The sequence below is a fragment of the Stenella coeruleoalba genome, assembly GCF_951394435.1.
Source record: "Stenella coeruleoalba genome assembly, chromosome: 19".
Classification (NCBI taxonomy): domain Eukaryota; kingdom Metazoa; phylum Chordata; class Mammalia; order Artiodactyla; family Delphinidae; genus Stenella; species Stenella coeruleoalba.
This window is the reverse complement of record NC_137165.1, coordinates 46,557,382-46,571,685: the sequence shown is the minus strand read 5'-3', so window position 1 is coordinate 46,571,685 and position 14,304 is coordinate 46,557,382. Positions and strand designations below refer to the sequence as shown.

The following is a 14,304-nucleotide window of genomic DNA, read 5'->3' as shown; positions in this document are numbered from 1 at the left end:
TCATAGTTGATCAAAAATTCCATCTTCAACATGGGGGAAAGTCACATGAATCTTTATATTACCAACTGGTCACACACGCAGAAAAGCAGCAAGTCAAATGACATTCCCTCCTGAACGTCAGGAATGGCCATTTCAGTGAAGGCAAGCTCTAGCTTGTCCCCAGTACAGACTTTGTGGGGTAAAAGTAAAAGAAATACTGCATAGGAACTCACTTGGTCATCTTCCTCTTCAATGTCATCTCGAATACCCCTGGAAAAACAAGCGGAGAAACAAACTTCCCTGCAAATGTTCCACATACCCAGCTCCATACTTATAGCACATTAGTGTTGAATTCCATACAGCACAGGAACTCTCAACACTAACAATAACAAAGCAGCAATAAGCACACTGTAAACTATCCATCCATCATACACGTCTGGTTTCACTCTGTAAGCCACAGTTTGCATTTCTTTTGAATGGGATGATATGGTACCCCTAGAAACATCAAATACTAACAAGAACATAGGGAGTAAAAACTTTTGAAGAGAGATACCCAAGGACCCCAGGCTTGTCAACCCCATACAACAAACACAGTACAGTGTTTAATATAAAGCATTTTATATTAAAAAAAAAAAACCTGCATTTGGTACATGCTAAAAAGACTGTCACAACTTTCTTAATGTGCCCCAGAGTTTCTAGCCCTGGAGTAACTACGTTCAGCCAAAATCCTTGGGGACAGAGAGAAAAACTACATCAACTCTTTTTAAAATTTGGGACTAAAACTCCCAAACAGTTCACATGGAGAAGCGGACCATCGCCACTTGCATCTCTCAGGAGCTGTGGACAGTATGGTTGCTTAGTTCCCATAAGCATCTCTTTTTAATCAGACTTTCTTCCTAACCTAGTGCACTTGGTATCCCTAAGGCAAGCAGCACCGCCAGTGAAGGGCAGCTGGAAGAGGATGCAGCACACAGTAAACGCCAAAGAGAGGGCTGAACCTCCATATGGCACAGGAACCTTGGGGAGGGCCTGAGCACTGACTGCCAAGTAGAGGTGAAAGTCCAACCATGCCTCCCTGTACTTGGTAAAAAAGCCTTAAGAAGAGTATATTCAGCAAGGGGACGAGGAGAATTCTCTTTCCTAGAAAATAAAGTATTTCAAGTTCTGGCTAGTGGCTAAAGCATGTCACCCCTTAAATAAATTTTTATTATTTATTAAAAATATACACAGTTTTTTGTGTACAATCACCATTACTTCTTAAAATCAATCACACAGGCATAAGTCTATTTTATATCAGTTATGGGACAAGACTGAAAAATGAACCCAAACTTTAGTAATGATGCTCTCTCGATTCTCTCTGTAACTCATTCTTGTGTTTACTAAAAACTATTTATAGTTGAATACCAAAAAGAATGCTTTTTAATTACTATAAGAAATATTATTCAAGATACAGAAATAACTTTAAGTCATTTGTGTATTTTAATTTTTCTCTATAAACTTTGGGGGTATAGGCTTTGCAATACTGTAGCAATTTTTATGTAACTTTTGAGGGAGAAGAAAACAACTTACTTTACGTTTTTTCTTTCCTTGTCCTTTTCTTCAAGCCTCTTCATGTCTCTAGCCGCTTGATCCTAATGAAACAAAAGGCCGCAAGGAATCACCAACTAAAAACACTGAAAGGCAAATTTCTTTATAAAGAATTTTTAGATTCAAACAAGCACCACCACAGTTTTAGCTATGCATTTTAACAATTGCATTTCGATGCAATCAAATTGTTTGACAATTATTTTTTAAAGAGAAATACCCAAATGTTCTAAAAATTTGACTGTACATGGATTGCTTAATTTTTATCTGCAAATATACCATGCATGGAAAAATTAGCAAAAATTCTTGATTGATCACTTTTAAGAGTTAATGATATAATTACCAATGGGGCTAGTAAAAAGTGCAGATTTCTAGATCTGGCTCTGGGAAGGTGGTTCTCAGCCTGGGGTAATTTTGTCCCCCATGGACATCTGGCCATGTCAGGAGACACTTCTGGCTGTCATAACTTGGGGTGGGGGATTGTTACTAACATCTAGTGAGTAAAGGCCATAGATACTGCTAAACATCCTACAATGCACAGGACAGTCCACAAAACACAGAATTATCCAGCCCTAAATGTCAATAATCCTGAGGTTGAAAAACTTCAATCTAAATAAACCTACTACATCAGAATCCTTTGGGTTGGACTTAAATGCATGTAGTTTTTCCATTTTCCATAGGCAATTCTTATACACAGCAAATTGATAATTATTGATCTAAATTAATTCTTTGTTTTATACATGTGAAAATCAAGGTCAGAAGAATTAAGTAATTTTCCCCAAGGTTAAAACACATTCTGCATAACTGTTTCTTGTTACAAAGTAACGTGAGTTTTTCTGACTTCTTTGATGTAAAAAAATGCCACTATATATAACCTGGCATAGTCAGATGTTCTATCTAATCAAAAGTTCCTGATAAAGAAGAATTATTTTAAAAAGAAATATTACACATAAACACTATTTTTCAAGGGACTGAGCTATACATAAGATATAGTAAAGCCTATGGGTGAAGATGACTATGCAACGTAACATAAGAAAAGGGCCACAAACACTTACAGAACATATTTTTTAGCCTACATAAATCTTTTTTGAAACACTAGCTAAAAATCAATCTTCATCTAGTTCAAATACTAGAAAAGTTTACACCTTCTAGAAAAGTTTACACCTGAGATCAGGGATTAATGCAATACCTTGGCAACAACACTCTCCCCAAGATCAGATAATATCCAATCTCTCTGTCCTAAAATCAGCAAAACCCCTTTGGATACTATACCAAAAAAATACCCAGAAGAATGATACTATATCAGAAAGATTTAACCTCCAAACAGCTTCAACTACTTGAAATTCCAAGCAAGTGAATGTGGGCCATTCTTGGATACTCCTACTCAAAAAGGGCTATGCCAGCATGCATCACCAAACATTAAATCTAAATTTAAACACAGAAAATCAAAAGTTGATTTTTTATTCTAATTCATCACTAGGGATCTGAAGAAATGAGAAACATAGCCCTTTGGGAAATGTCCATATCTCAAAAAGATGGGGGAAAAAAAAAGACATGTATAAGACATCTCAAACACGACAAACCATTTATTTATTGCCTTTAGTTCTAGAGAGAATCATTTAACATAATCTATTTACTAAATTGCTACCATGTTGCAAAGCACATGTATGTTCTGAGTAGTTTTGGTTAAGCATTATGACAGAGATACACAAAGCTACAAGAACTCAGATACTGAATGATATAGCAAAAAGAATATGGGCTTTGGAGTTGAATCCTGGCTCTGCTACCTTTTATGTATATATTCTTTGGAAAGTAATTCAAGATGTTCTAAATCAAAGGTGGGAAACTCAAAATACTCAATGGGTACCAATGTGACAATGAATGAAGTAAGCCAGGATAAGAAAAGTTCTATTCTTTTGACACAGACATGCTTTGCTTGCACTTTAGTAAGTAGGAATATTCTAAAGAAGCATGCCCTAATTTTTCTTCTAACACGTAGCTCTGAGTCTTACTTTCTAATATTTGATAAGAGACCCAAGCTCGAGAAAAATATTTCTCCACTCTAAGAAAATTACAGCACAAGTGTGATGGTAAATGGTTCTAAACGATGGCCTCAGTGTCAAGAAGACAATAGGGACTGATGGGTGAAGTAGGAAAAGGCTGCCTTGTCTAAAGCAGGCAGCTATTTCCTCAACAACAGGCTATTTTTTGCCACATAAGAATGCAGGCCTAGTCTTGCCAGATTTTCCACTTTTCAAGAGTCTGATCTTTTCAACAAAATCTACTGATCTTAAAAATGTTGGCTCATATTTTAGAAAAGCAATGTTTAGGCCAAACAAAAACACATCCATATTGGATTCTTTTTTTCCCCTACTTCCTTAGAGGAGAGATGAATTCTGGCTGAAGACTTTAGGTAACAAGTAACTGAGGAATCTAGAAGGACTTCACTTCATAAGCAATGAAGTGACAGTTTTTGAGCAAGAGGAGTCGCATGACAGGAAATCACTCTGTAGCTGTAAACACCACATCGACGGGAGAGCAGGGAGCCTAAAGCTGGGAGAGAATTTAGATCAGGCAAGAGTTAACGAAGGTGTAAGGTAAGATGACTATAGGGGACGTAGAAAGAAACAGATGCAAGAGATACTGTAAAGACTGACAGAACCTGGCAAATGACAAGAGGAAGGCAGCATCATGTACTGGACAAGAGCTAGTTCTCAGGACTACGAAGCAAGAAAAATTAGATTTGAGTCCCAGCTCTGCCACACAGTACCAATGTGATTTGGAGAATGAATCTGAATTATCTTAGGGTTCAGTTTTCTTATTAGTTAAAAAATTATATTTATATATAGTTTTTCTGCCTATTCTCCTTTGTTATTCTGAGGATTAAATGAAGCAAGTCATGAACATGCTTGATCATCTGCTAGAAGAGAGGGAGAAGATGTGGCACATATATACAATGGAATATTACTCAGCCATAAAAAAGAAAACGAAATTGAGTTATTTGTAGTGAGGTGGATGGACCCAGAGTCTGTCATACAGAGTGAAGTACGTCAGAAAGAGAAAAACAAACATTGTATGCTAACACGTATATATGGAACCTAAAAAAAAAAAAAGGTTATGAAGAACCTAGGGGCAGGACAGGAATAAAGACGCAGATGTAAAGAACTGACTTGAGGACATGGGGAGGGGGAAGCGTAAACTGGGACAAAGTGAGAGAGTGGCATGGACATATATACACTACCAAATGAAAAACAGATAGCTAGTGGGAAGCAGCTGCATAGCACAGGGAGATCAGCTCGGTGCTTTGTGACCACCTAGAGGGGTGGGATAGGGAGAGTGGGAGGGAGACGCAAGAGGGAGGGTATACGGGAATATATGTATATGTATAGCTGATTCACTTTGGTATACAGCAGAAACTAACACATCATTGTAAAGCAATTATACTTCAATAAATGTTAAAAAAAAAAAAAGAAAAGAAGAGAGGGAAGAATCAAGGTGGTGGAGTAGTAGGACATGGAACTCACCTCTTCCCACAAATATACCAAGAATATATCTACAGAGACTTCCTTGGTGGTGCAGTGGTTAAGAATCTGCCTGCCAATGCAGGGGGCACGGGTTGGATCCCTAGTCCGGGAAGATGCCACATGCCGCGGAGCAACTAAGCCTGTGAGCCACAACTACTGAGCCTGCACTCTAGAGCCTGTGAGCCACAACTACTGAGCCCACGTGCCACAACTACTGAAGCCCATGTGCCCTAGAACCCGTGCTCTGTATCAAGAGAAGCCACCGCAATGAGAAGCCACAACAAAGAGTAGCCTCTGCTCACCGCAACTAGAGAAAGCCTGCGCGCAGCAACGAAGACCCAACACAGCTAAAATAAATAAAATTAATTTTATAAATAAATAAATAAATGAAAAGTTTAAAAAAAGAGGAAGTGGTACGGGACCCCCGCCCTTGGGAAGGAGCTGAAAGAGAGAAGTTCCCATACCCTGGGAAGTCCCATCCCCAGCAGGGAGATTAGCTGGGACAGAAAAGGAGCTTCAGAGGCTCAGAGGAGAGTGCAACAACCAGTTTGTGGCAGGCAGGACAGAAAGAGACCTACACGTAGGTCTGTGCCACCGCCCTGGGAGCCTCAGCATGAGAAGCTCGGCTGCTGGTAAGGGGGTGGGGGGAGGGTGCTGGAATGCAGGGTTTAGAGAACAGACCCCGGGGGAGGACTGCTGCTGGCTGTATGGAGACAGCCTGAAGGGACTGGAGCGGGGCGCACAGCAGTAGTAGCATTTTCAGAAGAAGCCTGGGCCACCACAGAACCAAAGCACCAATGTTAAGTGGTATGCGAAGGGAGGGGTGGGGCTGCCATTGCGGCCTCCTTCCCCAGGCACTGGCCACTGCCTGGGCAGGCTTGCGAGCCACAGCTGCCACCCTAGCCCCCTCCCGCCTGGACAGGCTTGTGTGCCCCAGCCACCTCGGCAACCCCAGGAGCAACGCCAGTGGGTTGCCCACATGCAGAGGTGTGGGTGAAACCACAGCTGAGCCCCAGGGGCTGTGCGACTCACGAGCAGAGCTGAGATCTCTCCCAGCAGCTGCGTGACCACGGATTTAGACCTCTGCTGCCAACTCTGTAAACTCAGTGCCTGTGGAACAACCGAACAGACCACAGGTGCTCCCGCGGCTGTGATGGGTCTGGCTTTAGCAGTTGTGGGCTCTGTGGACCAGTATACGTGGGGGCTGGGCCCGGCCAGGGTCTGAGCTGCCTCCACAGCTCCCACAGCAGGTCCAGGTGCATGCCTACTGCAGTCCTGGGACCTGACTTCAGCGGATCTGTGCTGCTGGCCGTGCAAAAACAACGCCGGAGAGATACCAGGGCCTGCTGCTGGTGTACCCAAGGTTGAGGTGGGGCCGGGGGCCACACCAACAACACTGTACTCTGTGAACCCGCACAATGGGTGAAAGGTGACACAGCAGAGGGTACTCACAGATGAACAGCTCCAGCGGAGGAATACTCAGTGGCTCCGGTCCCAGTGGGAGCCCTCCAATCACACCTACCTCACACTGCGGATCAGAAATGCAGCTCAGAAACAGATCTGGGGGCTTCCACTCCAACAGCTAGGGAGCAGACCCTGCCCCTGACAGGACAGTGACAACCAGAGAGCAAAGAGGAGGTCTCGCTCAATGCAGGCTCTGGTCACACCACCAGTCACACCTCCTATCAAGGGGATAACGGCCGGCATACACTGAGGAAAGAGATGGCAGACATCCATACTAAGAACAGCCCTCACACCCAAAATTATTAAACCCATACAGGCTACACAGGGACGATACCACATAAAAATAGCCCTCCAAGACAACAGTAAATAATTGTTTCTCCTAAACTCATACAGCAAAAGCAATATGACTAAAGTGAAGAAGCAGAGGAACTACTCCAATTAAAAGATCGAGAGAATTCCCCTGAAAGAACAAACAATGCAACAGACCTCTTCAGTCTAATAGACACCAAGTTCAAAAAGGAGATAATGAAAATACTGAAGGAACTAAGAAAGGCTATCAACAGAAATACAGATTACTATAAAAAGGAACTAAAAACTATAAGGAGACAAGAAAAATTAGAGAATTCATTAGAAGAGATGAAAGCTGAACTAAAGGCTATGAACAGCAGAATGAATAATGCAGAAGAACAAATAAGTGATCTGGAAGATAGAATAATGGAAATCACCCAGTAAGGAGAGCAGACGGAAACCCAATCGAAAAAAAATGCAGGAGATATAAGAGACCTATGGGATAATATAGAGTGCCAATCTATGCATAACAGGGATCCTAAAAAGAGAAGAAAGAGAAAAGGGGATTGAAAATTTATTTGAAGAAATTATGGCTGAAAAATTCCCAAACCTTAAGAAGGAAACATATCCAGATACAGGAAGCACAGAGGGTGGCAAACAAGATAAACCCAAACAGACCTACACCAAGATGCGTTATAAAAAAATGGCAAAAGTTAAAGAGAGGATTCTAAAGGCAGCAAGAGAAAAACAAAAAGTTAATTACAAGGAAACCCCAATGAGGCTATCAGCTGATTTCTCTACAGAAGTGTTTCAGGCCAGAAGGGAGAGGCAAGCTACATTCAACATCCTGAAAGGGAAAAATCTGCAACCTAGGACACTCTACCCAGCAAAGTTATCATTTAGAATGGAAGGAGAGATAAAGAATTTCTCAGACAAGCAAAAACTAAAAGAATACAGCAATACTAAACCTATACTAAAGGAAATATTGAAAGGTCTTCCCTAATAGAAAAGTAAGAATCTATAGGAAAGAGGAGGACCTTCAAGATGGTGGAGGAGTAAGAAGCGGAGATCACCTTCCTCTCCATAAATATATCAAAAATACATCTACATGTGGAACAACTCCTACAGAACACCTACTGAATGCTGGCAGAAGACCTCAGACTTCCCCCAAAACAAGAAACTCCCCACGTACCCGGGTAGGGCAAAAGAAAAAACAGAGACAAAAGAATAGGGACAGGACCTGCACCTCCAGGAGGGAGCTGTGAAGGAGGAAGAGTTTCCACACACTAGGAAGCCCCTTCACTGGTGGAGATGGTGGGGGGGTGACAGGGGGGGAAGCTTCGGAGCCACAGAGGAGAGCGCAGCAACAGGGGTGCAGAGGGCAAAGTGGAGAGATTCCTGCACAGAGGATCGGTGCCAACCAGCACTCACCAAGCTGAGGCTTGTCTGCTCACCCGCCGGGGCAGGTGGGAGCATCAGATCCCAAGGAGAGGACTGGGGTTGGCTGTGTGAACACAGCCTGAAGGGGGCTAGTGTGCCACAGCTAACCGGGAGGAAGTCCAAGAAAAAGTCTGGACCTGCCTAAGAGTCAAGAGACCATTGTTTCTGGGTGTGCGAGAAGAGAAGATTCAGAGCACCGCGTAAATGAGCTCCAGAGACGGGCATGAGCCACGGCTATCAGCGTGGACACCAGAGACAGGCATGAGACGCTAAGGCTGCTACTGCAGCCACCAAGAATCCTGTGTGCAAGCACAGGTCACTATCCACACCTCCTCTCCCAGGGGCCTGTGCAGCCGGCCACTGCCAGGGTCCCGTGATCCAGGGACAACTTCTCCAGGAGAACACATGGCACGCGCCTCAGGCTGGTGCAACGTCATGCTGGTCTCTGCTGCCGCAGGCTCGCCCCGCATCCGTACTCCTCCCTCTCCTTGGCCCGAGTGAGCCAGAGACCCCTAATCAGCCACTCCTTTAACCCCCTCCTGTCTGGGCAAAGAACAGATGCCAGAGAGCGCCCTACATGCAGAAGCAGGGCCAAATCCACAGCTGAACCCCAGGAGCTGTGAGAACAAAGGAGAGAAAGGGAAATTTCTCCGTGCAGCCTCAGGAGCAGCAGATTAAATCCCCACAATCAACTTGAGATACCCTGCATCTGTGGAATATCTGAATAGACAAAGAATCATCCCAAAATTAAGGCAGTGGACTTTGGGAGCAACTGTAGACTTGGGGTTTGCTGTATGAAACTGACCACTTTCTGATTTTTATATTTATCTTAGTATAGTTTTTAGCGATTGTTATAATTGGTGGACTTGTTTACTGGTTTGGTTGCTCTCTTTTTTATTACTTATAATTTTATTTAATTTTAATAATATTTTTATTTTAATAACTTTATATTATTTTATTTATTTTTCTTTCTTTTTTAATCTCCCTTTTCTTCTGAGCTGTGTGGCTGACAGGGTCTTGGTGCTCCGGCCGGATGTCAGGCCTGAGCCTCTGAGGTGGGAGAGCCGAGTTCAGGACATTGGACCACCAGAGACCTCCCGGCCCCACGTAGTATCAATCAGCGAGAGCTCTCCCAGAGATCTCCGTCTCAACACCAACACCCAGCTTCACTCAACGACCGGCAAGCTACAGTGCTGGACACCCTATGCCAAACAACTAGCAAGATAGGAACACAACCCCACCCATTAGCAAAGAGGCTGCCTAAAATAATAGTAAGTTCACAGATACCCCAAAACAAACCACCAGACGTGATCCTGCCCACCAGAAAGACAAGATCCAGCCTCATCCACCAGAACACAGGCATCAGTCCCCTCCACCAGGGAGTCTCCACAACCCACTGAACCAACCTTACCCACTGTGGGCAGACACCAAAAACAACAGAACTACGAACCTGCGGCCTGCGAAAAGGAGACCCCGAACACATTAAGTTAAGCAAAATAAGAAGACAGAGAAATACACAGCAGATGAAGGAGCAAAGTAAAAACCCACCAGACCAAACACATGAAGAGGAGATAGGCAGTCTACCTGAAAAAGAATTCAGAGTAATGATAGTAAAGATGATCCAAAATCTTGGAAACAGAATGGAGAAAATACAAGAAACGTTTAACAAGGACCTAGAAGAACTAAAGAGCAAACAATGATGAACAACACAATAAATGAAATTAAAAATTCTCCAGAAGGAATCAATAGCAGAATAACTGAGGCAGAAGAACAGATAAGTGATCTGGAGGATAAAATAGTGGAAAAAAGTATCACAGAGCAGAATAAAGAAAAAAGAACAAAAAGAATTGAGGACAGTCTATGTCTCAGACACCTCTGGGACAACATTAAACTCACCAACATTCGAATTATAGGGGTCCCAGAAGAAGAAGAGAAAAAGAAAAGGATTGAGAAAATATTTGAAGAGACTATAGTGAAAACTTCCCTAATACGGGAAAGGAAATAGTCAAGTTCAGGAAGTGCAGGGAGTCCCATACAGGATAAATCCAAGGAGAAACATGCCAAGACACATATTAACCAAACTATCAAAAATTAAATACAAAGAAAAAACATTAAAAGCAGCAAGGGAAAAGCAACAAATAATATACAAGGGAATCCCCATAAGGTTAACAGGTGACCTTTCAGCAGAAACGCTGCAAGCCAGAAGGGAGTGGCAGGACATATTTAAAGTGATGAAAAGGGGCTTCCCTGGTGGCACAGTGGTTAAGAATCCACTTGCCAATGCAGGGGACCCGGGTTCAAGCCCTGGTCTGGGAAGATCCCACATGCCGCAGAGCAACTAAGCCCGTGAGCAACAACTACTGAGCATGCGCTCTAGAGCCCATGCTCCGCAGCAAAAGAAGCCACCTCAACGAGAAGCCCACACACCGCAATGAAGAGTAGCCCCTGCTCGCTGCAACTAGAGAAAGCCTGTGTGCAGCAACGAAGACCCAATGCAGCCAAAAATAAAAATAAATATATTTAAAGTGATGAAAGGGAAAAACCTACAACCAAGATTGCTCTACCCGGCAAGGATCTCATTCAGATTCGACAGAGAAATTAAAACCTTTACAGACAAGCAAGAGCTAAGAGAATTCAGCACCACCAAACCAGCTTTACAACAAATGCTAAATGAACTTCTCTAGGCAGAAAACACAAGAGAATGAAAAGGCCTACAACAACATACCCAAAACAACTAAGAAAATGGTAACAGGAACATACATGTCGATAACTACCTTAAATGTAAATGGATTAAATGCTCCAAACAAAAGACACAGACTGGCTGAATGGATACAGAAACAAGACCCGTATATATGCTGTCTACAAGAGACCCACTTCAGACCTAGGGGCACATACAGACTGAAAGTGAGAGGATGGAAAAAGATATGCCATGCAAATGGAAATCAAAAGACAGCTGGAGTAGCAATTCTCATCTCAGACAAAATAGACTTTAAAATAAAAACTATTACAAGAGACAAAGAAAGACACTACATAACGATCAAGGGAGCAATCCAAAAAGAAGATATAACAATTGTAAATATTTATGCACCCAACATAGGAGCACCTCAATAAATAAGGCAAATACAAACAGCCATAAAAGGGGAAATTGTCAGTAACACAATAATAGTAGGGGACTTTAATACCCCACTTTCACCAATGGACAGATCATCCTAAATGAAAATAAATAAGGAAACACAAGCTTTAAATGGCACATTAAACAAGATGGACTTAATTGACATTTATAGGACATTCCATCCAAAAACAACACAATACACTTTCTTCTCAAGTGCTCACGGAACATTCTCCAGGATAGATCATATCTTGGGTCATATATCAAGCCTTGGTAAATTTAAGAAAACTGAAGTCGTATCAAGTATCTTTTCCAACCACAACACTATGAGACTAGATATCAATTACAGGAAAAAAAACTATAAAAAAATACAAACACATAGAGGCTAAACAGTACACTACTAAATAACCAAGAGATCACTGAAGAAATCAAAGAGGAAATCAAAAAATACCTAGAAACAAATGACAATGAAAACACGACAACCCAAAACCTATGGGATGCAGCAAAAGCAGTTCTAAGAGGGAAGTTTAGAGGAATACAGTCCTACCTCAAGAAACAAAAAAAATCTCAAATAAACAACCTAATGTTACACCTAAAGCAATTAGAGAAAAAAGAACAAAAAACCCCCGAAGTTATCAAAAGGAAAGAAATCATAAAGATCAGATCAAAAATAAATGAAGAAGAAATGAAGGAAACAGTAGCAAAGATCAATAAAACTAAAAGCTGGTTCTTTGGGAAGAAAAACAAAATTGATAAACCATTAATTAGCCAGACTCCTCAAGAAAAAAAGGGAGAAGACTCAAATCAACAGAATTAGAAATGAGAAAGCATAAGTAACAACTGACACTGCAGAAATACAGAGGACCATGAGAGATTACTACAAGCAACTGTATGCCAATAAAATGGACAACCTAGAAGAAATGGACAAATTCTTAGAAAAGCACGACCTTCCAAGACTGAACCAGGAAGAAACAGAAAATATAAACAGACCAATCACAAGCACTGAAATTGAAACTGTGATTAAAAATCTTCCAACAAACAAAAGCCCAGGACCAGATGGCTTCACAGGCGAATTCTATCAAACATTTAGAGAAGAACTAACACCTATCCTCAAATTCTTCCAAAATACAACAGAGGGAGGAACACTCCCAAACTCATTCTACGAGGCCACCATCACTGATACCAAAACCACACAAAGATGTCACAAAAAAATCTACAGGCCAGTATCACTGATGAATACATATGCAAAAATCCTCAACAAAATACTAGCAAACAGAATACAACAGCACATTAAAAGGATCACACACCATGATCAAGTGGGGTTTATCCCAGGAATGAAAGGATTCTTCAATATATGCAAATCAATCAATGTGATACAGCATATTAACAAACTGAAGGATAAAAACCGTATGATCATCTCAATAGATGCAGAAAAAACTTTTATCAACACTGATTTATGATAAAACCCCTCCAGAAAGTAGGCATAGAGAGAACATACCTCAACATAATAAAGGCCATATATGACAAACCCACAGCCAACATCATTCTCAATGGTGAAAAACTGAAACCATTTCCACTAAGATCAGAAACAAGACAAGGTTGCCCACACTCACCACTATTATTCAACATAGTTTTGGAAGTTTTAGCCACAGCAATCAGAGAAGAAAAAGAAAAGGAATCCAAATCAGAAAAGAAGTAAAACTGTCACTGTTTACAGATGACATGACACTACACACAGAGAATCCTAACAATGCTACCAGAAAACTACTAAAGCTAATCAATGAATCTGGTAAAGTAGCAGGATACAAAATTAATGCACAGAAATCTGTTGCATTCCTATACACTAATGATGAAAAATCTGAGAGAGAAATTAAGGAAACACTGCCATTTACCTTTGCAACAAAAAGAATAAAATACCTAGGAATAAAACAACCTAAAGAGACAAAAGACCTGTATGCAGAAAACTATAAGGCACTGATGAAAGAAATTAAAGAGGATACAAACAGATGGAGAGATATACCATGTTCTTGGACTGGAAGAATCAACATTGTGAAAACGACTATACTACCCAAAGCAATCTACAGATTCAATGCAATCCCTATCAAACTACCAATGGCATTTTTCACAGAATTAGAACAAAAAATTGCACAATTTGTATGGGAACACAAAAGACCCCAAATACCCAAAGCAATCTTAAGAAAGAAAAATGGAGCTGGAGCAATCAGGCTCCCTGACTCCAGACTATACTACAAAGCTACAGTAATCAAGACAGTATGGTACTGGCACAAAAACAGAAATACAGATCAATGGAACAGGATAGAAAGCACAGAGATAAACCCACACACATACTGTCACCTTATCTTTGATAAAGGAGGCAAGAATATACAATGGAGAAAAGACAGCCTCTTCAATAAGTGGTACAGGGAAAACTGGACAGCTACATGTAACAGAATGAAACTAGAACACTCCCTAACACCATACACAAAAATAAACTCAAAATGGATTAAGGACCTAAATGTAGGCCAGACCCTATAAAACTCTTAGAGGAAAACATAGGGAGAACACTCTGTGATATAAATCACAGCAAGATCCTTTTTACCCACCTCCTAGAGAAAGGAAAATAAAAACAAAAATAAACAAATGGGACCTCATGAAACTTAAAAGCTTTTGCACAGCAAAGGAAACCATAAAAAAGATGAAAAGACAACCCTCAGAAAGGGAGAAAATATTTGAAAACGAAGCAACTGACAAAGGATTAATCTCCAAAATATACAAACAGCTCATGCAGCTCAATATCAAAAAAACAAACAACCCAATCCAAAAATGGGCAGAAGACCTAAATAGACATTTCTCCAAAGAAGATATACAGATTGCCAACAAACACATGAAAGGACGCTCAACATCACTAATCATTAG

General features: G+C 41.2%; 1 protein-coding gene across 4 annotated transcripts in view; it reads right to left on the bottom strand.

Moving 5' to 3' along the window:
* The window catches only part of DDX42 (DEAD-box helicase 42), a 50,113-nt gene that overhangs the window by 17,405 nt on the left and 18,404 nt on the right, over positions 1 to 14,304 (bottom strand). For all 4 annotated transcript variants that reach the window (XM_079905653.1, XM_079905650.1, XM_079905652.1 and 1 more), the window contains 2 exons: positions 1,549 to 1,610; positions 213 to 249 (listed from right to left, as the gene is read on the bottom strand). In XM_079905653.1, the coding sequence (XP_079761779.1) occupies positions 213 to 249; positions 1,549 to 1,610 (99 nt within the window). The remainder of the gene's footprint in view (positions 1 to 212; positions 250 to 1,548; positions 1,611 to 14,304) is intronic.